Source organism: Mauremys reevesii, linkage group 2 (assembly GCF_016161935.1).
Source record: "Mauremys reevesii isolate NIE-2019 linkage group 2, ASM1616193v1, whole genome shotgun sequence".
Taxonomy (NCBI): Eukaryota; Metazoa; Chordata; order Testudines; family Geoemydidae; genus Mauremys; species Mauremys reevesii.
Genome location: NC_052624.1, coordinates 46,315,741 through 46,341,487, shown reverse-complemented (window position 1 = coordinate 46,341,487; position 25,747 = coordinate 46,315,741). Strand labels below are relative to the sequence as shown.

General features: G+C 43.3%; 1 protein-coding gene across 1 annotated transcript in view; it reads left to right on the top strand.

Moving 5' to 3' along the window:
* CALCR (calcitonin receptor) overlaps nt 1-25,747 on the top strand; it is a 240,080-nt gene that overhangs the window by 206,308 nt on the left and 8,025 nt on the right. The window contains exons 11-12 of the mRNA XM_039525170.1: nt 3,546-3,764; nt 21,691-21,732. Coding sequence (XP_039381104.1) covers nt 3,546-3,764; nt 21,691-21,732 — 261 coding nt within the window. The remainder of the gene's footprint in view (nt 1-3,545; nt 3,765-21,690; nt 21,733-25,747) is intronic.

Genomic DNA, 25,747 nt, shown 5'->3' with positions numbered 1-25,747 from the left:
CCACTCACTCTGTCTTGCCACCCTAGGCACCTACCTACAAGTTCTGCCCATATAGTAAAACCAACCCCGTAACGTCCATTAACGTTTATAGGACATGAGTGTATGCATCAGGGAACCCATTAGTTCCACTGTCCTATTACTCAAGATACTCAAACTGGTATAACAGACCTGAACACCCTGAAATTTGGGGAAAGTTTTTATTCAAACCAAACATTAGTCCTATCTCCATTTGTCAGCCAGATGCACTGTGTCAGCATCCCAACAGATTCAGCTTTCATTGGCTTGGGGTCTGACATCTACTTGCAGACATCCACATTATTTTTCTGAGAGATCAAATGCAACGGTGATGAGCATTGTGGAAATGTCTATAAATGAACATGGATCTGTTTCAGAGTAGTTAAAAATCTTTAAAATTTGTTGTAAACCTCCTTTAAGAACAGTTATTGGATTTCAGCAATACCAAGCCGCAGTATGCTTCCTAAAAATTGTCTAGAAAATAACTTACTGTCTCCGTTCTAAGTTTAATTGTTCTAATCACATATGGGAAATGGAAAACTACACATGACAGTTTTGTAATATAGCATTTGTGAAAACAAGTCACCCTGCTTGGCGTGGTAACAAATTTTCCTGCCTGGAATGAGAATACTCAGAGAGCTCCTCCTCTTTACAATCACTCACAGCCAATGTTCCCTCTAATTTTTTATATCCACATGAATTTGTTATGTGCACCACTATGGAGGTGACATGTGACAGGGGTGGGGCTGAGGGATTCGGAGTGGGGGTCTCCGAGCTGGGGCAGAGGGTTAGGGTGCGGGGAGGTGAGGGCTGGGGCTGAGGGCTCTAGGGTGGAGCCAGGAATGAGGGGTTCAAGGTGTGGGAGGGGGCTCCGGGCTAGGGTAAAGGGGGGTGAGGGCTCCAGCTGGGGGTGTGGGCTGGGGAATGGGGCCAGGGATGAGGAGTTTGGGGTGCAGGCTGACCTGGGGCTGGGGCCAGAGGACTCCCCACAGCCCTCTCCCAGCTGGCAGCACCTCCCAGGGAGAGGCGCTTCTCCCCACCGGCAGCAGCTCCAGGGACAGGGGAGAGGTGCCTCTTCCCGCAGCAGCCCTGCATGCCCCCAACTTGCTCCCCTCCCCCCCACCTCTCTCCTCTCCCCAGACCCCTGTGGCTGCGCACCTGCATGGCCCTTTTGTCACGGACTCACAGGCTCGTGCTCTCTTCCGGCTCTGTATAGTCTCTGGGAGGAACCCCGTTCAGTGCGACAGCCCTTCTGGGGGGGGGGGGCACTCTCTCTCAAGGGTTAAGCCATAGGCCCCTCCGCCTCCTGGAATCGCACCTCTCTGAACTCCTGTCTCTCGCTGTGGGCCCCCTCAGGGAGTCCATTCACCCTGTATCCCCCGGGTCCTCCACCCCCAGAGGGAATAATGCAACCCTGATCTCTAGACCGGAGTGACTCTCAGCCAGCGTAAAACAGAAGAATTTATTGAGCATCTGAACCCAGCACAGGAAACTCTCCAGGCCCTCAGGCCTAGCATCTCTCAGCACAGTACATCAAGGTCTCTCCCGCATCCAGGTGAGCTCTGGCTGCTCTCTCTTGCCAGTCCAGTAGCCCCCTCCTTCCAGCCGAGGCATCCTATATCACCGTCCCCAACAGCTCCTCCCCATCCTCTGTCTTCCATCCCAGGTAAACAGGTTGCTGGGGCCCTTTCTCTTCCATCCTATGTTCCCCCTGTGGCTGGAACTGGTTGGTCAGGTAACTGGGGTCCTCTCTCCTCAGCCCATTGTCCTTCCACTGGCCAGAGCTGGCTGTCTTCCAAGCTGGGGATGGTCACCAGGTCACCGGTCGCTAGGATCCCTCAACTCCAGGCCATTGTCCAGGATCCCAGGTGCTAGGCGAGGTCACACCTGGTCCTCTGCAACAACAAACCCTCTCCCACCATCTTGTTAAACATGCAGCACGCAGGGAAACTGAAGTGTGCACACACACTATTCATGTAAAACACTAGAAAATTCCTCAACTTCATCACACCTTTATAGCCTGCTGCGGGCCATGCAGCTTAGAGGGAATTTAGCTCACAGCACCGGATTTATTAAAGCAGCCTAAAAAAATTTCTGCTGTCATAATGCTGAGGTCTGACAGAGGGCACATAAGACTTCTCGGATTTTTAATACTCTTCTCCAGTGTTGTATATTTCAGACACCCTAAGAAAAAGATCTATCATGTTTCTAGGGAAAAGTTAATCTTTTTCTTTAAAATAGAGCTAATCCAGGCATGAGAAGGTGCTTAACCTGGAAAGACAGAGTTTAAATTGCCTCTCGTGGGTGTGCAGGGGGTCAATGGTTCATGGGAGCCCCACCATCTCAGGTAATGCCTCCCCACCACCGCCCCAATCCACAAGGGAGGGTGATCTTTAAGGGAGCTACCACCTTTTATTTCCTTACCCATCCAGAAAAAGCCCCTCTGCCTTTGAGGTTGTAGGGGCTGCTTTATAATAGCTGGTTTGAAACTGTGCTATGCATAATATGGATGTGTCATGGAAACACAATATCTGCTCTTTGCCCATCAGAAACAGAGAGTGGCAGGGAGGTTCAAAGGAGCCACATCTTTTTACCTGGGTAGACTTTTTTTTTAATCAGTTGCCTGAAGGAATTCTGAAAGTGAAGGTTAGGTGATCTGAGTCAGCGAAGCCTGGGGGAAGCCTGGAGAATAAGTGGCAAGTGGGGACACAGAAATCATTTATTATTCCTCATTAAGCAGAGTACAAATGTAAAACATTTGAGGTATTTCTCAGTATTTACAATACTAAAGCTTTTCTGATCATGGCTTTTCACGGTGGAAGGCCCAGATACCCTCTCTCGTCTATTTATGGAGTTACAACTATTTTAATATAGCTCTGAGTAATCATTTCAGTGTTTTCAAAAATCTGACAAGAGCCTATTACAGTGCAGAATCTGTCACTGCTATGTGCATGATATCATGCCATCAATGTGAAAGTACATGAGCTAGCTGTACTAGAGAGATGGAAAGTCCACATCTGCTTATACTCAGGCTGTACCATTTCCTTAGGGACCAGATGGCCTGATTTCCAGAGGCGATAAGCATGCACAGCTCCTATTGGCTTTAGTGGGAGTTGATTTGAATATCTGACCACAAATGTGAGTGCTGAGCCCTTCTGAAAATTCTGTCCTTAATGCCCCAAACCAGCAAAGTACTTAAGCGCATGCTTAACTTTAAGCACATGAGTAGTACCATGGTATTCAGTGGGCATACTTTTAGTGCTTTGCCAGATTGGAGCCAGAGAACTCAGCACCTTACAGGATTGAGCCTTTATTGCCTAGAAAGGGATTTAGGGGGCATATCCTCCATTGATGTAAAGCTGGCAGTAGGTGTGTTAAGGCACCCAAGGTTACATAGTTTGGTCTGTATGTCAATCACAATGAGCTGTTGTTATGAGCTCTGATGGGGCCATGAAGCTGTGTTTTGTTGTCATTGCTGGGTTTTGTATTTTAATTTGAGTGTTTTACCAATAAAGACTCTGTTTTTTCAGGTAAATTTTTTCTTTTTGCTTAACATCGTCCGAGTTCTGGTGACAAAGCTAAGAGATACTCATCGGGCTGAGTCCAACATGTACATGAAAGCTGTCAGAGCCACACTAATCCTGGTGCCCTTACTAGGAATTCAGTTTGTCATTATTCCCTGGAGACCAGAAAACAGACTTGCTGGAGAAATATATGATTACATCATGCATATACTAATGCATTACCAGGTACGGAATATCATAGCTAGTTAGGTTTACATGTATTTGCCTGTAGGGTTAATTTTAGCAGAGGATTCTTTTGCCAAATGCTTTGTCTCTGAAAGTAATCATGACTGCTTGGGTTTTTTTTTCTTTTTCTCCAACATTTTCACATCATATATTACCTTCTTCTGTGGCTCTATTATTAGTGTGCAAACAGTCATCAGTAGCTGGGGAAAATGCTTCAAGAATTACAGAATAGTGATGTTTCTGCGCTGACTAGAGAAAATTGAGATCTCAGAGGGCTTTAAATGTTGTTCAAAGCCCTGCTAATGCAAATGTGCTCAGACAGCCTTTCCGAAAACACTGCAGAGGGGATGATATTAAAATTAACTGTATGTGGAAATCACTGTGTCAAGGAAGAGATGTCTGTACACAGTGGAAGAAAGGATCAAGATGATTAAGGCTCAGTTAATTGTTAATTCACAATTTTAAGCTGTTTAAATTAAAAAAACAACTCTAACATTTTGATTTTATAAGCATTTTGAAAGAACAGCATCAATATTTCAAAAGGGCTGCCTTCAATTTTTTTTTCTTTTGTACAGTAATGTATAATTTTCAGTTTTTTGACTGTCTACTCTGGCTTCAATGCATGCTGTCCATCATTCACCAAAGGTGGCAGACTTCAAAAACTTGTGATATGAATATTAGACACATGGAAAGTGAACAAACATCCCATTGGCCTCTATTTTTTTTTCATGAAGAGGCTCATGATGAAGAATTATTTGAAAGTTATAGATCAATAAGCCAGTGTGCAAAACAATTCCCCTCCCTCCCAAGGGGAAAGTAATAATATAATAATTCAACTGATATCTGTGTATCAATTACCTTAACATATTAGGCTGTATTTTCAGCTGCATGTACAATGATTATCTACCTCTCAAAATGCCTGAAAACCAATGTATCTGGGAAACCACAAATTTGCCTGCATATATAGCAATTCCATGAGCAAAAGTCATCTATAACAAGTGCATGTGTATTTTAGTAGTTGTGGAACCTACACCGCTGTTCTATGCCTTGCTTATCAATTATAGTTCCCAGGAAAACTGCTCATTCACAACTTAAATGTATTTGGTGGAAAATGAAATTATTTTATGTAAAATAAGCTACCTGAAAAAAAACTATGTTGGATTTATGCTAATAATGACACTCAATTATTTGTGCAAGTAAGCCACTGAATGAAAAACTAAAAATAAATTCAAGGGGCCTATATTTCCTAGGTAGAAAAGTTTTCAGCAGAAGCTGTTTCCACTCATTTCTTATAAATAAATTTGATTCATTATTTAGGAGGTGCTTATTTCAGCATGGCCAAGTGCCTGGTTAGCAGGGACAGCCAGGCGTGATTCTTAAAAGCTCCATCTTTATATCATAATTCCCATCAGACATAGTGAGAAGGTGTGTATCTTTTCCTGTCGTGGGCACCTCTGTGTATTGTCATGTCTGTGGTCTCTAGGGATACAAGTGTGCCTTTCCAAACATCGTAACTGGCTGGTAACTAGGGTGTCAGGCTAATGATACAGCTATCTCCACTTACAGAAAGGCAATGTGTCCGTTGGGATAATCATTTTATTTATAAAGCACCTCCCAGTGCCAGCAGGGCTGTCAGGAAACACAGAGAATTAATATAAAATCCTAATAACAAACAGTAGGAATTAGACCATGCCACAGGCAATGGAAAAAACAAACAAAATCCTAAACAGAGGTATCACTGAAAAAAAAGGGTAGTCCTTCCACGTCATTAGAAGGGAAAACACAGCTGGAAGAGAAGTGCCCTCAAACACGGTTGTAAAGTGGGGAGGGTTAAGGTGAGGCAGAGGTCCAAGGAAGGCAAATTCTACATCCTATGGGCTTCCACAGCCACAGATCAGTCCCCAAAGCAAGTAAAATGGGTCTCATCTGCCTGACTCCAAGAGACGGGAACCCACTTATGGATTACAAGCAGAGATAGTCACTTCCGTGCAGCCCAGACTTAAGCACATATCCAAGAGCGAGGCAGACTTTGGCACACTCATCTCTGGTCAGTATCTCCCATTTGTTAGTTTAGTCAGCTCCTCGCCTACTTTACTGGCTTTCTGGATCATATCCTAAGGCGCCTGTCTCTCCCCATTCATTGTATAGGGATCCTAAGGGCCAAACTTGGCTTTGTGGATCTTAGCGTGGCTCCCGAGATTTTCTAGGAACCTAAAAGTTAGGCACCATGATGCTCAGTGTTGCAACCACCCCCCCTCCCGCCCCGTTCACACAGGCCCTTGTCGTGGAAAAACTTTTATCTTTCAAGGGTGGGGGAGTTAACACCTCTGAAAGACAGAAGTTTTGTCCTTCAATTGCAAGTGTAGACATAGCCTCACCCTTCATGGATCCCACCCTATGTTCTCTAATCTTGTTCAGAGAAGTTCTATGTGACATGTCAGTCCATTATTCCGTATATCCCAGCATTCCTACCAACAGCCACCCCACTGACCACAACAACAGAAAACTTTATCTAGCATCTCCTAGTGTAAACAAATCCTGGGATGTTTGGCCAGAACTCTTAAAGTTAGTTGGTACAGAGCACTGGGAATATGAGTTACCTCATAATTTTCAGTTTTTCCAATAGCAGTGGTATATGGTCATAATGTACTACATAGCAATATGTAACAACATATGTTATTTCATGAGTGCCCTGCAGTTATCTTATTATGTGATCCTTAGCTGGGTATCAAAATTCAGATTATTATTATTTTTGATAGTTTTATTATGAGTTAGAGTTTTGGATCATTTTCAGAGCATTTCTTTCACAGGTATTTCTTATAACAATCACATATTCAGAACAGTCACATATGTGATCTCTGCGTGCTCATTTTCTTCTAGCACTGTTGATGTAATTTGCAGTTATTTCTTTGTATGGTTTGTAACTTTTATGTTCAGCTCTGAATTGTTTAAATGCTTGTTTTTCCTGGCATCTTCTCATAGATAGTATGACAGATCTGGGGTTTGTTTGTTTTTCGATAACCCATTGCAGCAGTATGTGACGATTGTGATTTGACATACTGAACAAACCTTCCACTCGCAACAAGTACAAGTACAGACTGGAATGCTGCAGTCTATTGTCAGAATAGGATGACTGAAGATCATGAATGACAGAGTATTTGTTCCCAGAATAAACTGTACTTTTTTCACAGGGTATTATTCCCAGCTGGAAAACAATACAGTGAGATATTCCCTGCTAGGTTTCCCACACTAAAGGTCAATTTGAATAATAGGAGCCACTCTTGCTCTAAACTGTTCTTTTTTCTTTATAAGATTATCCTCCACACTCATCATTTTAAACAGAAGTGGTCTATTTCTCCAACCATCCTTCTTCACTGCAAACATATGCTATTCATTATCTGGGCTATGATAGGTTATTTGTTCATCTCTCAAATGCAGTGCCTCAGTATTGTCACATCATGTTTGTTACTATACATAGGCCAAAATGCTCCTAGCAGATCTGTGGAGTTGATCTATAAGTTATAAAAAGGAAACCTTTTTTTTCCTCCTCCAATTGTGGCACTGAAAATGGTGTAGGCTGATGGACTCAATCACCAGCCTGGGAAAATAGTCAGCACTGCGAAGTTCAGTTCATGGTCTTTATCTCAGGGACCTGTTTATTCTCCAGTACAAAAAAAGGAAACCTGGAGCAACAAAATAATGTAATAACCCTATTCTCAATAACCCTATTTGATTGTGGGGCTCCCTGGCTTCTGGCAGCTTAATGGACTAGACATCCACCCCAATAGGAAGTGGGCTACAGGTCTCCCACGTCCCTCACGGTCTTCTGCTGTAGTCACAGAAGAGTTTATTCCTGGCCCTCTCCCGGTCACAGGTTCCCTTAGGGAGAAGGGGCCTTCATGTATATTCCCTAGCTGGTAATCAGACCCAATAACCTGATGCTGCCAAGCTGTGCTAGCATCTCCCTGCTAGTCTTCTCTCCGGAACAGGGCTGGCTGCTTCCTCAACCCCTCTGAATCTTAAATCCATGTTACAAATGGCTTCTCTGGTCCAGATATGAATATCTGCTGTTTCTGCACCACAGTGGTTCAAAAGATCTCTCAAATGGAAATTTAGAGCCCCCCTCACCATCACCAATAAAAGTTGTACAGTTTCAAAATATGTGGAACTGAAGATTACATAAAACAGAAAAGGTACTTTCTCCCCTTAAGAGGAGTATTTAAAGCATAGCAGCTATCTCAGAAGCAAAGGCTCTAGCTAGAAGGATGGACACATCTATCCAACTAACCACAGACATCCACTAATATACGTGTCACAAAGCAAAGCTTTGAATTCCAGAACATCAAGTTAATTATGGATTTTCCTTAGACGGCATAATTTTCAAAAGCCTGTAAAATCACACTGGATGTTTATGGAAGATATCCTGCTCCCATATATCTCATACAAAATTACAGAATGTTGCACACAGGTTCCTTTCACCAGCACTCATCACTCAGAAGTCTCTTATGAGCATGAAGAAATTTCTCCACAGTGGCCCGAAGAGATGGACTTATATGGGAGAGCAAGCGGCATCCCATAAAAGAATGAAGTGGTGTGCACCAGGGAGTTTGAGTGTGAATTCTGCCCTCCCACCGTGCTTTCACTCATGCAACTCAAATCCACACTGCCCCTTACTGCAGTCTATGTGAGATCCAGCTACAGGTCGCTCTGGCCCTGATTCAGCAAGGTACGTCAGCATGTGCCTAACTTTAAGCACCTGAATAATCCTGCTGCTGTCAATGGTGATATTCACGATGCCAAAAGCTACTCGTGTGCTTAAATACCTTACTGAATCAGAACTCTTGAAAGTTGGAGTTAGCCCATCATAAGAAATAAGATTAATTCAACATTTTGTATCAGCTTCTGAGCAAATGCTCAGTATTTAAGCGCTTGCCTTGTCAAATAAGGACACAGCTCACAGGAGGTCACAGGCCTCAATTACATGATGCTTGCTCTGTATTTTCTAAGAGCAGGTTTGATTTTTTTTTCAAGAGAGAGTCTGCCTGGAGTTTGTAAATTTAACTCCTGCTGACAAGTGGAGGAATTGCTTTCTGCAGAACAAAATTAACCATTTAAAAATACCATGCTTCTTTGCGCCATTTAACAATATATGCATTCATACACACCCAGGTTTAAAAGGACAGCACTACTGGTGTTTTGTGTCCAAGCAGACAGAAAGTTTTCATCCTGCCATGGAAAGCTAGAGCTATGGAGCTACTCCTGATAGGATGAATGCTTCTTTCATTTCCTGTTCTTTTTTTACTTGGGTTGCTGGCCATTTTAAACTCTCTTGGTGTATTTCAGCCACTAAAAATGGCAAAAATATGTCTTCTGCAACTTGGCTATTTCTAGAGCACCATTTTTGTATGACATATTCCTGCATAAAAGGGGCAGTCGTGGAGGCTCCAGCTGTGAGAGAACGGGATAGTGAGCACCCAAGCACTCAGCGTCAGCCATTTCTCAGCAGGAGACTTACCATATTCCCTCCTCACCCTGACCATCTCCCTCAACGTGGCCAGTAGCAGAGACTTTACAGATGTTTTCTCTGCACCATGCCTCACATAAGTCTCTTATCTTTTTATGCCTCTCTATTCCATAAAAGCAGCAAAGAGTCCTGTGGCACCTTATAGACTAACAGACGTATTGGAGCATGAGCTTTCGTGGGTGAATACCCACTTCATCGGATGCATGTCCGAAATGGGTATTCACCCATTAAGCTCATGCTCCAATATGTCTGTTAGTCTATAAGGTGCCACAGGACTCTTTGCTGCTTTTACAGATCCAGACTAACACGACTACCCCTCTGATACCCTCTATTCCATGCGAATCATAGGGCCTTCACCACTGCCCTCCATCTTTGCTGCTGCAGTCTTAAGCTATGTCTTCAGTCATTGTCAGCTATCCCTAGATACAAAGATGATGTCTGCCAGAGAGAAAAAAGTCATTGATGAGACTTATGATGGCTGAGGAATCTAATCCATGCGCTACATGTTTTTCCATGTAGATGACAGGTAGTTGCTTGGAGAGAGCACAATTGCTGGCCAGGATGCTGTATACTTTCCTTCCTCCTCTGCTGTTTCGCAGCCTCTTGAGCAAGGCGATTCTCTTCAAAACAGGCTGAGGCTCGATGTATGATGCAATGCCATTGCAGTCTATTGCCAGGCAGCTTTTCCCAGTTCGTGGGGTCAATGCCTCCCTTCTAAAGATATACTTTCAGGGTGTCCTTGTAGTGTTTCCTCTGTCCCCCGCAAGTCCTCTTACCATGACTAAGTTGAGAAAAGAAATGCTGTCTAAACTAGAGGTTATATCAGCTTAACTACATCACTCAGGGGTGTGGATTACCCCTCAGCTATGTAACGGGGTTGACTTAACTTTTTAGTGTAGACCTGCCCAGGGTGGTCCTAGAACAAATGATTCCCAGGTGAGGAGCATTTTTAGTGCTCCCCTCTCCCCATTTGTTAAACTTTTGAATACATTATTTCTATTACATTTGTAGCCCATTTTAGTACTTGGATGTACAATATGCATGCATGATTGACCATCGTCGATTGAAGATATGTTTTATTGAGCCTGAGCTTCGAAAAGTTGCGCAAACCACTCACAACTGTGACTGGCAGCGTGAGCAGAATCCTCAAAGCTATCCACATTAGGAAAAGTATCCTTCAGCGCTGCATCATGGATGAATTGGAGAACTTGGAGTGGTGTGTGCTTCCTGTGTTGCAAAATGTGACGGGTTGTCCAATTCGATATAGAGGTCTTTATCATTGACATCCAAACATTCCCCATATGTCACCTCCAGTGAAGGTCCATACAATTTTTCAAAAGCAGCGTACTAAGGTCAAAAAAAAACAACAGGTCTTTTTGTGGTACTTCATTTGTCCACACCTTTCCTAGATGGATACTCGAGCAGTGTCAATGAGTGAGCAAAAAACTCTATTTTGATTTTTTCTTCTGAGCTTCCCATCACCTTATCTCTGCCCTTATAACCAAACTATCTCTTCTTCCAATGAATATGAGTTTCCTTGAAGACAGACTCAACTCTTAAGTTGTTCTCCATTTCTTTGGCAGCAGTGATGGCATCTGTTGGGAGTGCAGGCCATTATTATGGCATAGTACTTCACTTTGCCGAGCCACATCAATATGTTTTGAATTATTTTGCTGCAGTCATGGTCCATAGTTTCTTTACAAAGTACTCGATGTAAGTGCTCACATCATCGTATTTCCCAAGGAGCTCTACCAAACTAAGGAAATGTTCAGTGAACAAATTATCCAATGAGCCCCAGAAAGTCAAATGATTCTTTGCAAGGAAGAGGGTAATTGAGATCAGATGCTCAAGCACGTTCCTCCAGTGCTGGGTTTCTACATTAATAATGTGCAAGTTTTCTGTGTGTATGCATTTACTCAGCTTGAGCCTGGACTCGAACTCCATTCATTTGGAATAGGCCATAAAATAACCGGGTTACTTTCCATGTTGCTTCAGAGCATCAGCTAAGTTATGCCAGTAATTGTACCTGGAAAGCGCACGCAAAGATTTGGCATTCTTGTCAAATATTTTGCAACAAAAATAGAACAATTTGTCAGCTGATTTCGAGTAAACTACCCAACACCAATTCAGTTTCTCACCATTCTCAAGCACACTTTCGCAGTGTGACTTTGAGAAGTGTCGCTTCTGCTCATTTACTGGAAACATAATATCCTCAATTTTGCTTGGCCAGTTCAAAATTGTACAATCAATATTGGCAAAGTGTAGGATGGCCAACCATAAAGCAGGACCTGATATATCAATTTGTGGTGTGCCATTTTTCTCATTGCTGTTTCTGTCATCATGTGAGGCTGACTCGTCTTTATCATTTCTCTCCTTCTCATGTAAACCATATTTTTATCTGACATTAGTCTCCTTTTCATGTGAGTCACATACTTCTTTATCATCACTCTCCTTTATGCTGCCATCATCATTTTCCTCACATTTCCATCCTTATCTTCAAGTAAATCTGTTAATTCCTTAGTAATAGGACTTCCATCATCTACACTTCACTCCTCAATTTCTTCAATACTGGGACAATCGCTACTACCTAAAGCAGGGATCGGCAACCTTTGGCATGCGTAAGCCCCCTGGCGGGGCCGGGCCAATTTGTTTACCTGCCGCGTCTGCAGGTTCGGCCGATCGCGGCTCCCACTGGCCGTGGTTCGCCGCTCCACGCCAATGGGGGCTGCGGGCAGTGGCGGCCAGCACATCCCTCAGCCCGCGCTGCTTCCCATAACCCCCATTGGCTTTGCCATGGTGAACTGCAGCCAGTGGGAGCTGCGATCGACCAAACCTGAGGATGCAGCAGGTAAACAAACCAGCCTGGCCTTCCAGGGGGCTTACCCTGGCGGGCCACACGCGAAAGGTTGCCAATCCCTGACCTAAAGCCTGGTTTCTGTTGTGCTGGTTCAGATATTTTCCCATCAAATTTGCTCTTTGCTGCAAATTAGATTGCAATGGAGCTTTTCACTTCCTATGCTGAGCTCCTGAAGGCTTCTTCAGGGGCATCTTTTATTTTCTACAGGGAAAAACAGACAGTATTAGGGAGAGCAAAAGTCTATGTTCCACAGTCTTAAAAAGTCATCAAACATTACGTGTTAAGCATGGCAAAAGAAGTAACAGTATTTCTTTTATATTGTCACGTAGATATGGGTTCATTAGATATTTCTGGTGTCTCATTAAATATGTCCTTTGTTAGTTGCTACTTACAGTCTTCAAGTCTTAAAACACAAGTACACTTATGCAATTACACAATAAAACAAGATTCACAATATCTCAGCTTCACTTCACTTCATTCTTATATCTCACTGACTGACTGGCGATTCCTCACCCCTTAAATACTCGCAAGGGCACAGCTGACAACATTCTAGGAGGTTCAAGAAAAATGTAGTTCTCAGAAAGTCTGGAAGGCTCCATGAGATTCTACAAAAGTCCAGAATATTCTAGAAGGTTAGTGAAAAATGAATCCACATACAGAATATCTGAAACATTTTCCTTCAAATATTCTATTTTCTCTCTTGTTGCTAACAACATAAACAGCACCCCAAGCCTGGCACCCCCCAAGGCCAGCACCCCAGGCAGTTGTCTGGGTTGCCTGCCCCTAAATCTGGCCCTGAACCTGGCCTTAGCTTCTTCCTATGTCATTTTGATCTTTCATTTCTCCTTCTATTGTGTGTTTCCATGTTATCCTTGGTCTACCTCATCTCCTCTTGCCCTGGGTGTTCCAGTCTAATGTCTGTCTTGTTAAGTTACTTGAGTCTGTCCTCTGTGTTGTCCGAGTAATCTCCATTTTCATTCCATAATTTCCTGTCCTATAGGTTTCTGCTTTGTATTCCTTTAAAATTCTTCATTTGTGATTTTTTTTTCTGGCCATCTGGTCATTAGGATTTGTCTAAGGCAGCTGGTTATGAAAAAGTATAGTTCAGATAATAAGGTCTTAATAAGTCTTCAAGTTTCAGCACCATATAGTAAAATCAACTTTACAGTGATGTTAAATGTTCAGTTTCGAGGGCAAGATTTCTGTTTCTCCAGAACTTTTAGAGTTACGCGGGCTTGAACAGTACTTGTGATGAACTGGGAAGGATAATACAGAGACAACCCAGAGTAGGATACTTCACATCTCAGTTTCCATTTCCTTAAAGCGCAGTTCCATTCTGCATGCAGGCGCAAACTTGCTCAATTTGGTGACAAATAAATGTTTACTGCTCTTTTCTACTGTCTGCTCTGCATGACCTGTGTGTGTGCCCCAGATTCTGTTCTGGCTCATACTTGCATCCTCACCAAAATGGTTCATTGAATTTCAGTTTCAAGACCAACTATCCAATCCCTACTGTCTTTGAATGCTGCCATTTTTTAAACAATACAATCCCACTGAAGGCAATAGGGTTACACAGGTGTAATTGATGGCATGGAGGTGCACACAGCTTATAATTGCGCCAATGGTGTCGAGGGGCCGGACCCACACTCAGAAGGGGCTCCAGCACTCAGACTCTGGCCCCACCCCTGCTCAGCCTCTTCCCCTCCAAGGCTCTGCCCACCACTCACGCCTCTCCACCCCCTGACCCCCTGCTCACTCCTCTCCGCCTCCTCACCCCATGCCAGCAGTGGGTGGGGCCTTGGAGGGAAGAGATCGAGTGCAGGCGGAATGGGGGATGGGGCCACGGTCCGGGGACCAGGGCCAACAAAAGATTAATCCAGCCTTGGGTGAAGAGGTATAACTGAGGGCAGCATCAAACCTGCAAAATCTTTATTGCTGGTGATGAGGCACAATCCAGAAGGCAGGCAGTTTGGCTGCCAAAACTCAGGCTGAGCTTGCAGGCCTAGCAGTTAGCAAGTATCTCTTTATTGGTGAAATGAGCACATTTCATATGGCGTCACTGAGATACAATCCATGTCAAACCCCATGGAGCTATATTTTACAAGTCACCTTTCAGAATGTAACTCCACTGTAAGACACTGTAGTGAAGTGAAAACCAAACCAAATAATTGTCAAGCAAAGAATGGGCTCAGACCAATATTGGCTTCCAAACATGATAAAAATCTAGCCATCAATTCAAGAAGACACACAAATGTCCCAAGGCTGGTAAATTTGAACATACACTAGGGCAAGGTTCAACAGAAGGCTGCGGTTCAGGTGATCTTGGTAGAGTTTCAGTAGTTAAATAAAAAAAAATTCAGAAGCAGTAACTAAACGTGTTAATCCTAAAATAACATCAGTCCTGACGTACGCTCTCCACTCCAAAATCAATGTTATCACGTATCTCAGACAAAATATAGCAGGAGAGCTTAATTACTCCATACCGTGGGTAAAGGAGGCAGAGAGAGGGCTGTTTGATGGAGGATGAGTGACCTCAGCTTCAGCAAAGATTGCAGCAGCTCGAGCAGAAACTAATAGTATCAGAAAAGAACACAGGAGATACAGAAAAGAGAAATGTAAGGAGTAATCTGCACATTGTGGTCCTCAAGGAAGGAATCAATGGCCCCCACCAATGACATTCTTGGAAATGCAGCTCCCTGCTGTTTAAAGCTAGAGTACAAACACAGCAATCTTAAAAATCAATTGTACCCTAAATCCCCTGGCTCAGAAAACACAAGGCTAATATCTAATAATACTTTGGCTCTGCAGTTTCACAGTTAAGGAGAAAGTACATGCAGAGCTGTGAACGCTGGTGGAGCAAAAATAAAAATGGAAAAGATTTTTCAGCATAAGTCCAGAAGGAAAGCATGCCATCTATTTAGGTAAAGATAAAGACATCCCAGAGAGTGAAAGTATGTCTACACAGCCCACAGGAGCAAGCCTCCCAGCCCAGGTCGGCAGACTTGGGCTAAGGGGCTCCCACTAGTCCTCTAAAAATAACTGTGTAGTCAGTGTTTCAAAGTTGCTGCTTAGGCTCTGAAGCCCACCCCCATCCTCAGGCTTGCTTCCACGGGCCATGTAGCCATCCCCTAATAGTCTTGCAGTATCAGGCAGAGCTAGTGGTGTATATAGGAGCTGGGATACTCATATTTCACAACACCAATGAAGTAGCAACTTTTATCCAACAGAAAGTGTCTGAGGCCCTAATGTTGAAGAACAAACAAGTCACTCTCTAGTATTTACTTGTCACTAAAAGCAACTAGCAGTGTCATCTATTCTTTTCAGCTTAATGTTAGAAACCTATGCTGTGTGAGTATTCTTGATCTAATCCTAGTAGTGTGCATTAGTCTAAATCTCATTAATTCACTGATTTCCTCCTATTCTGGAAAAGGAAGTTGGAAATATGTCATCTGCAATGCCCCCTCGCTCCTTGTAAAACTCTCCTGTGCCGTGATGCCTCTGAAAAACACAAAAATTGTTAGGCTGCTGGTGTGATGTGACCACTGCTGGCCATGCCAACCAGGAGTGTGTCACTGCTCCTCATGTTGCCCCCATTGGCTTGTTGTATCCACTTGTTGTCTCTTGTCATATTTACATTGTAAGCTGTTTGGGCAGGCACTATCTTTTGTTTCTGTGTTTGTGCAGAATCTATCACAATAGGGCCCTGATCCCTGCCTGCGGCCCTTAGGTGCTATTGCAATACAGATCAATAAATAGTCATGCTTTCAAAGAAGGTTGGCAACTGGCCCAAATTGATGCAGATAAGGCTGACCTTAATTTCCATAAGGGGCAGAACAAGTATTACTCTGGCCACTTCTCCCTTAAACTCAGCTCCTAGATTTGTTGTAATAGCGGCAGGAGCAACAAGTGCTTCAATGACGATTAAAAAGAATGTGGAAAGTGAGTAAACTTCGATACTTGCAAACTAGGGGCCTCAGGCTAGGATCTTGAGAGGATTTGGGGTGGGTTTGTGCAGGGTTGCTGGAACAATTTCTATAGTGGGAGTGCTGAGAGCTATTGAACCTAACTGTAAACCCTGTATATAATGGAATCCACTTCAAGCCAGGGGGTGCAGAAGCACCCCTAATTCCAGCACCTGTGGGTTTGTGAGATTTTTTTTTTTGGCATACATCCCAATCATAAACAGTCCTGCACGCCTCTTCCCCGCTCTATTTATCTGCTCTTCTATCTTATCCTACTCTCACCTGGAGCCAAGCGCAGAGGAAGAAGGTGGGGATATAATAAGGGATTTGTCCACTAGATTACAGTGCCTGTCATGATATTAGGCTGTTCTTCCTTGCAAGCACAGATCACACTGGGTATGTACACACAGCACTGGGGAGTGAGTGGGTGTGAGCCTCGCAGCCCAGGTTGACAGACTTGGACTAGCGGGGCTCACACTAGTCTCTAAAAGTAGTTGTATAGACAGCACTTTGAACTTGTGGGTCATGCCCACCTTCCCCACCCCCCAGGCTTCAGAGCCTGCACTGCAGCCCAAGTCGCAATTTCAAAGCATTGTCTATACAGCAGTTTTTAGAGCACTAGCATGAGCCCCGTTCACCCAGTTCTGTCGATCTGGCCCGGGAGGCTCTCTCCCAAATGCTGTGTAAACATACCCACGGCTGTTCAGCAGACATACTGGTTCAGTCTGCAGCCAGCCAGCTGGCATTGAGCTTGTAGCACCTCTACTGCCCTTATCAGTAGCCCAAGTGGCCCTCTCCTGACAGCAGTGAACTGACCCGGTCTTTACAGAAATCAAGCTACATTTTTTCCAGATGCTGAACATCAGCCCTTACTGGCGGTGAGGCGACTGTGAATAACCTGTGATCTTTTTGTTTTTGTTATGGCCACGAGGATGGTATGTCCAAACTGTAATGCTTCATACTATGAATTCTGTTACTGTAGCTTTCACTCTGGATTAATCAGTCATCTCACAGTCTCCATTTCCACATTCTCCATGTTTTCCATATAATATAGAGAAAACAACTCCCAAGTTGAGAACAGAGATGCTTTTTTTGAAGTGTTTTCTTTATTCCAAAACCATAGATTAACAACTTCCTGAACATTCATTATCCTTTCAAAGAAATTGCCCTCAAAGTTGCAGGGCCGCGCCGGGGGGGGCAAATGGGGCAATTTGTCCCAGACTCTGGGGCCCCGCGAGCCCTGGCCTGGCGGCGGTCCGGGTCTTCAGTGGCATTTCAGTGGCGGGGAGCCCTTCAGTCACTCCGGGTCTTCAGCAGCATTTCAGTGGCGAGGGGCCCTTCGGTCGCTCCGGGTCTTCCACAGCATTTCGGCGGTGGGGGGCCCTTCAGTGCTGCCGAAGACACGGAGTGACTGAAGGACCCCCCCCCGCCACCGAAATTCCGCCGAAGACCCGGACCGCCACTGGGTGAGTACAAGCGCCGCAGCTCCTCCGCTTTGCCCCAGACCCCCTGAATCCTCTGGGCGGCCCTGCAAAGTTGCGTCTGATTTTGGCAAAGCTTGTTTCTGATTTCACTGTTGGAAGATTTGAAGTAAAAAAAACAATACATAGAATAGATACCACATATATGTTCAATATCTTACTGTAAGAGTGCCATGAAAATTAAGTCTTAACACAGCCTTATTACAGTATTAGGATAGGAGTACTTGTGGCACCTTAAAGACTAACAAATTTATTGTAGCATGAGCTTTCGTGAGCTACAGCTCACTTCTTCGGATGCACAGAATGGAACATACAGAGAGGAGATATTTATACATACAGAGAACATGAAAAGGTGGAAGTATGCATAACAACAGGAAAAGTCTAATCAATTGAGATGAGCTCTTATCAGCAGGAGGAAAAAAAACTTTTTGAAGTGATAATTAAGATGGCCAATAGAAGGTGTGAGGAGAACTTAACATAGGGAAATAGATTCAATTAGTGTAATGACCCAACCATTCCCAGTCTTTGTTTAGGCCAGAATTAATTGTATCTAATTTGCATATTAATTCGAGTTCAGCAGTTTCTCTTTGGAGTCTGTTTTTGAAGTTTTTTTTGTTGCAAAATTGCCACCTTCAAGTCTGTCACTGAGTGGTTAGAGAGGTTGAAGTGTTCTCCCACTGGTTTTTGAATGTTATGATTCCTGATGTCAGATTTGTGTCCATTTATTCTTTTGCGTAGAGACTGTCCGGTTTGGCCAATGTACATGGCAGAAGGGCATTGCTGGCACATGATGGCATATATGACGTTGGTAGATGTGCAGGTGTACGAGCCCCTGATGGCGTGTCTGATGTGATTAGGTCCTATGATGGTGTCACTTGAATGGATATGTGTACAGAGCTGGCATCGGGCTTTGTTGCAAGGATAGGTTCCTGGGTTAGTGTTTATGTTGTATGGTGTGCGGTTGCTGGTGAGTATTTGCTTCAGGTTGGGAGGCTGTCTGTAAGCGAGGACTGGCCTGTCTCCCAAGATCTGTGAGAGTGAGGGATCATCTTTAAGGATAGGTTGTAGATCTTTGATGATGTGCTGGAGAGGTTTTAGTTGGGGGCTGTAGGTGATGGCTAGTGGTGTTCTGTTATTTTCTTTTTTAGGCCTGTCCTGTAGTAGATGACTTCTGGGTACTCTTCTGGCTCTGTCAATCTGTTTTTTCACTTCAGCAGGTGGGTATTGTAGTTTTAAGAATGCTTGATAGAGATCTTGTAGGTGTTTATCTCTGTCTGAGGGATTGGAGCAAATATGGTTGTATCTTAGAGCTTGGCTGTAGACAATGGATCGTGTGGTGTGTCCAGGATGGAAGCTGGAGGCATGTAAGTAAGTATTGCGGTCAGTGGGTTTCCGGTATAGGGTAGTATTTATGTGACCATCGCTTATTAGTACAGTAGTGTCTAGGAAATGGACCGCTTGTGTGGATTGGTCTAGGCTGAGGTTGATGGTGGGATGGAAATTGTTAAAATCTCGGTGGAATTCCTCGAGGGCTTCTTTTCCATGAGTCCAGATGATGAAGATGTCATCAATGTAGCGCAAGTAGAGTAGGGGCGTTAGGGAACGAGAGCTAAGGAAGCGTTGTTCTAAGTCAGCCATAAAGATGTTGGCATACTCACACCTTCTATTGGCCATCTTAATTATCACTTCAAAAAGTTTTTTTTCCTCCTGCTGATAAGAGCTCATCTCAATTGATTAGACTTTTCCTGTTGTTATGCATACTTCCACCTTTTCATGTTCTCTGTATGTATAAATATCTCCTGTCTGTGTGTTCCATTCTATGCATCCGAAGAAGTGAGCTCTAGCTCACGAAAGCTCATGCTACAATAAATTTGTTAGTCTTTAAGGTGCCACAAGTACTCCTGTTCTTTTTGCGGATACAGACTAACACGGCTGCTACTCTGAAACCAGTATTAGGATAGTTTATCTATTGTTACACCATGCATACTGTGCTACTCAGATAATGAATGTTACCAATTTATGCTAACACAAGAGCAGAGGAATTTTAAAAGCACTTTGGCAAAGTGTTTTAAAGCTAATGGAGAGAGATTCCGATGCTCTCTTCTGAAACATCTTGGGGGAGGGAAAAAATTGACAGTGCTGAAAACAAGAACATGAAGCCAATGTAGAAATAGATTTTTTTTTCCGGTAGGCTAAGAAATGCATCTTTGAAAAATGCTTGGTTGTATAAATGGAAAGCTATCTAAACTTTAAAGCAGGATTAAGCTTCCACTCAGAATAATGCACAGTCAGCTACAGTCAGCTACAACTGAGTTTTTCAAAATCACGGCAAACTTTTGTTTCTTTAAATTACAGTAACTGAGCATTCGTTTTTATTCGTATAGATTGTATTTTCTTAAGTAGTATCTATGGTGTGTATGCCATAGAGGGGAACACATCATAAAGTGTTTTACTGATGTAGCTGTATCATACCTACGGGCCAAATCCAGCAGCGCAAAAGGAGCTTTAAGGCTGGCTTGACTGTCCTATTGAGGTTGGCTGGAGAAAAGGGGATGAGGCAAAGCATAAAAGTAACTCACCAGTTCCCAGTTGCTGGGCCATAGGCAGTTGGGCAAAAATGGCCACAATTTAGAGCAACCCTGGAAGGCAGAGCAACTCCTGGAAGGCAGGATCAAGGAGCAGCAAAGGGGGGAAAGGGGAGAATGCTAGCCACTACGTTGCAATTTCCCCCTAAAATTCTTTGCTACATTTATTTTATTACTGTTTAAGGAATATTTTAAGTGATCTAAAATGAATGCACTTGACGTTAAATGTGGCTATGTAATGCTATTAATAAGATCTAATATACCTTTTAGAACACAGTACAGAAATCTTTTAAGAAAAATTCTTTTCTACTTTTCTACTTAAGTGGCTCTACATTGCAGAACCTAAGTGTGAGAAATTGCTCTTCTTTATTTTATGCATCCTCATCACGTGTTCCTGACCTGACACTGTTTCATTTTGCTGTAGCACTAATGAAATATCCCTCTTTACTCCTATTGTGCTACTTAGATTAATTTTAAACAGTGACGGTCAAGTTAGGATCAATGTTCTCTCTTTTTTTATTTGTTCTCTATCCTCTTGCTCACCCCATTCTCTCCTTCTTTCCCATCCACTGATGCTTCCATCCACCCATGTAGGCATATGTGGCCTCCCATTCCCAGGCTCATTTCTCCAACCACACATTCCAGTTAAGAGCTCCTGGGCATAGGCGCCGACTTCATGGGTTCTCCAGCGCTGGAGCACTGATGGAAAAAAATTAGCAGGTGCTTAGCACCCACCAGCAGCCAGCTTCCTCCCTCCCCTCTCAGCACCTCCTGCCCACCGGTAGCCCTGCCGCTCAACTCCTCCCCGTCCCTTCCAGCACCTCCCACCTGCCACGATCAGCTGTTCCACGGCATGCAGGAGGCATCTTCGGGGAGGGGGCAGGAAAAGGCAAAGTGGGGTCAGGAAGAGGTGGGGTGGGAGTAGGGTCTTGGGAGAAGGGGTGGAGTGGGTAGGGCCTGGAGCGGAGCAGCAGTTGTGCACCTCGGGGGAAGGAGGAAGCCGACACCTGTGCTCCTGGGGCACTCCATTCCTGCTGAAAAAAGAACATGTGACACCTGGCCTGTACTGCTCCCCTCGCATCCATCTTCCAAAAGAAGAGCAGTAGCATCTAGGTCACTCAGCTTCACCCCTTTCTTTCTCAAGATTCCATACCAATGAGCTGCTCTGCTCCTAAGCTTTCCCCCTTACCTTGGACTGGGATCTGCCCTTTTAATGACCCTTTTCTAGCACTCCCTGACAGGAAGCAACTGTAATGCTTAAAGGCAAAAATATGTGAACTGGAATGGCTGGTAATGACAGTAGATCATGACAACATAGGCACGAGTAAAACATGGTGAAAAGGCAAAAATCAATGGGATACTGTAATACCTGACTATAAACTATACAGGACGGTCATTTGAGGTTGTGGAGGTAGGAGTGTATCATAATCCCTTCATCTCATGACTCTGAGCCTTAAATTAACAATAATGCACAAACATGGAAACATTCTAACCTATTTTCTTTTTGTCCTTCTTAGGGCTTACTTGTTGCAACTATATTTTGCTTCTTCAATGGAGAGGTAAGCATGTGAAGTTCATCAACTGTACTCAACCAAATTCAGCCTCTTAAAATACTTGGACTATTGTTCACAATTAACATAACTGTAGCACCATAAATCTGTATTTTAAATGCACATATGATGCAGTGCTTTACATTTTCACTGCACTGTAGAAATGCTATTTTTTCCTTGCAACGTCACTGGAAGGTGCTTGAGTTAGGACTATGATTTTTACAGAGAAGATGGTGGGAAATGAAGTCCAGAGGATGAGGTTCTAACTCTTTACCCTCTCAATTTAATCTAAGTCAGAGGAAAGAAAAAAATAGGTTGCATTCTATATCAGTCTCATTCATTTACCCAAATTCTGCCTCCAATCCAGAATAGCTGGGTGATTGGGTAAAATAATCAGCAGTGAAATAGTCAATGGTGCTAATATGTGAATTTTGAGCATTAGGCACCATTATCGACACCCTGTTGAGATGAATGGAAGTCATGCAAATCTCCCAGAGCTTTTATTTCTATCTATATCCATAAACCTAGAAGCTATTTTTTAATCATAACTTTTATCCTGCAAAAAGTAATTGAGTTCCCAGAGAAATGCTGTCATGAAGGACCACAGTATTCTGTCTCAGTCCAACCTTTAACCCAGGGATAGGCACGCAAGCTGATTTTCAGTGGCACTCACACTGCCCAGGTCCTGGCCACCAGTCCGGGGGGCTCTGCATTTTAATTTAATTTTAAATGAAGCTTCTTAAACATTTTAAAAATCTTATTTACTTTACATACAACTATAGTTTAGCTATATATTATAGATTTATAGAAAGAGACCTTCTAAAAATGTTTAAATGTATTAGTGGCACACAAAACCTTAAATTAGAGTGATTAAATGAAGACTCGGCACAGCACTTCTGAAAGGTTGCCAACCCCTGCCTTAACCTTAAAAGTTAACTTGCTTTTCTAATTAAACTCAGTGATACAAACTCTTTACATCATATAGTCAGAGAAGCAGTTCTGTATCATTACGAAGTGCCTTTTCATTCATTCATTTGAGGATCAGCATTGGCCTTTCTTAAGGTTTATGATTTGTAAGTCGTAATTGATAAATAAAAACCCTTGAGTGAAAGTTCTCTCCCACTCTCTTACAGCTGGATCAATATGCTGTGTGCCTATTACTGCTTTTAGGTCTATTCCACTATAATACTGGTATTATAAATATAAATAGCTTGGTAAGAGACATCAAGAGCTGCTTTAATATCTACAACAAGCCACTTTCTGAACGGCAGTATAGCAGAAAAATACTTTTGAAACATATTGGGAGCATTACCATGGAACTCTGCTGACATTAAAACAAGGTCTCTCTTGTAAAAATTGGATGCACTTGAAGAGGTCAGTTTTCAGCATTGTATGCAACTTCCTTCAACAAAAATCAAGACTCAGTATGTTACCCCATAAAGCTACACACATCTGTACATACATTAATGACTAATATGGCTGGTGTAATAACATGGATCATAATTAACTGGATAATCAGTGGGAATAATTACACAATATTGGCCATGCTTTTAACCAGGCCTCCAACTGCAGGTGCACATAACTGTGGGAATAACTTTGTGTTTAAATTTAGGGCTATCTGAACTATAGAAATGTAGGGCTCAATGGGACCTCAAGAGGTCATTTAGTCCAGATCATTTAGACACTGAGGCAGGATTAAGTATACCAGATTATCCCTAATATAAATCCTGGATAGAGTCCCAAAATCAAAGACATAGAATTTAAATGGATTAAGGGCTAGATCCACCAAAGGACTTTGGTGCCTAACTCCAACATTTAGGCACCACTGAGATTCTCAAACTCCCTGCTCAGCCACTGCCTAAACTAGTAGGCACCCAAAGTCACTAGGGTTGCAATCCACAAAGGTACTTTGGTGCCCAAGCCCTGTTTTTAGGTACCACTGTGATCCACAAAACTCCCACTTGCCTGCTGCCTAACCCTGCGTGCATCTAAATTCATTTGGTGCGAAAGATTTGTAGTAAAGATTCCCTAAGCACTTATGTTTCTGAGCATGCACACTGCTCCCTCACTCTAGAGTGATTCACAAACCAGGGAAGATAGGCATTTGTCCAACTAACTCGCATGTGGAAAATCAATCCAGTAGGCAAGCTCAGAGCCTGCCTACCAGATCGGGTTCCTCAGGCAAGTTCACACAAAACAGCTGGGGGTGGAGTAAGGAGGAGGACTTCTCTTATAATCTGTAGGCTAGCAGCTAGGACAGTAACCCACAATATGGGAGTCCCTGGTATGAGTCCCCCTTTCTCCTGCAGGGGAGAAGGGATTTGATCAGGGATTGGCTATATCTCAGGTAAGTGCCCTAGTCACTGAGCTATATAGTCATTCTACCTCTTCACTTGCCCAATTAACATTTAATTATACAATTATTTAAATAAAATGAAAACTTCAGTAGGAAAGATGGACGGAGACCCACACCAGAACATTGCATAGACCTGTGGTTAGGGTACTCAATTCAAATCCCTTCTCCCACTGGAGCGGGGATTCCCACTTCCTAGGGAGTACCCTATCTGCTGGGTTAACGATTACAAAGGAGGTCCTACACACACACACAAACACACAGCTGTTTTGTTTTGGGCTTCGCATGCAACATAGGCACCTAACACCGTGAGAGGGGCCGGGCTTAGCACACACCCCTCAGGTCAGCATCACCAGAGGTTAGCTTAGGTGCTGGCGTTGTAGACTGCAATCTAAGTTGCCTGTCTCTCCCCATTGACCATAGAGGGAGCCCAGACACTTAACTGAGACTTTGTGGATCACAGCATAGGTGATTTTCTAGGTGCTTAAAAGTTAGGTGCTGCAATGTACTGCAACACCTAAATCCCTTTGTGGCTCTCACCCAAGGTGCCTAAATTTCTGTCAGTGAGCATGTAGGCAGCTGCCTCAGGAGACGTGCAGGGGTGCCTATCTCACACCAAAGACCCAGCAGGATGCTGGAAGTAGGTGTTCTCCTGCCTATATAGCTTGCTAGGCAGGTCCAGTAGGTGTACTCAGCACACACCAAACACCCCCAAACAAACAGAGGTGGTGGTGCCCAACCCCGCCCTTGCCTTTTAACCCACTGATTAGAGCTGGGCTGGATGTGGAAGACCCAGGTTCAATTTCCCCCTCGGCCTAATGTGAAGAAGGAATTTGAACTAAGTTTCCTCCCCCGCCCCCCCCACCCCAGGAAAATGCCCTTACCCCCGGACTATGGGGGTACTCTGGAGCAGAGTTCTCTCAGTCTCTCCTGTTGAAGCTGTTCCATTGTGTATGAATAATTAGTCACTGGAGCAGGGTAACTGTAATCTGGGTCTGCTCCCTCCCAGGTGAATGCCCTGACCAGTGGGCTATTCTCTCTCTGGGCCAATGCATATTTAATGATTTATACGCAGTGGAACTGTGGTAATCAGCTTATTCCTGGTTTCCAAGTATAACAATGAAGTTGTGTCCTGTGTGTCCTTGTAAAAAATTACACTGTGGTCATAGATAATACATTGCAAAGTGTCACTCGTAAATTAGATAAGACATTAGCTGACAGAGTATGAATTATTATATGGTTTACTAATTTACGCATAATGTGGTGTTAAGCAGAAAATCAAAGGCCAAGTTTCAGGAACATTACTAAGTATGAAATATACATCACAATTTTCTTATTTTTTTACAATATGTACATAAAATTAGGAATCAGAATTAATACATTCGTAGTAAGGAATTATACCATATTCATTTCACTACTCAAAATTCTTAATACTTACTCAGGTCACTCAGTTTCTCCGGCCCATTTATAATTTAGTGTTTGCAATAGTAATGTAGACACTATTAACTTCTACAAGAGTTCCATTGCAATTCAGGTCCAATAAAATTATCTATTATTTAAAATAAAGTGTTTTGAAAAAAGCCAAACATTCAGAATACTTACATTCTTTGGAAATGTTAACGTTTCCCATTGGCTTCCCTGTTGCTAATTTAAGGCAAGTCAATTACTGTA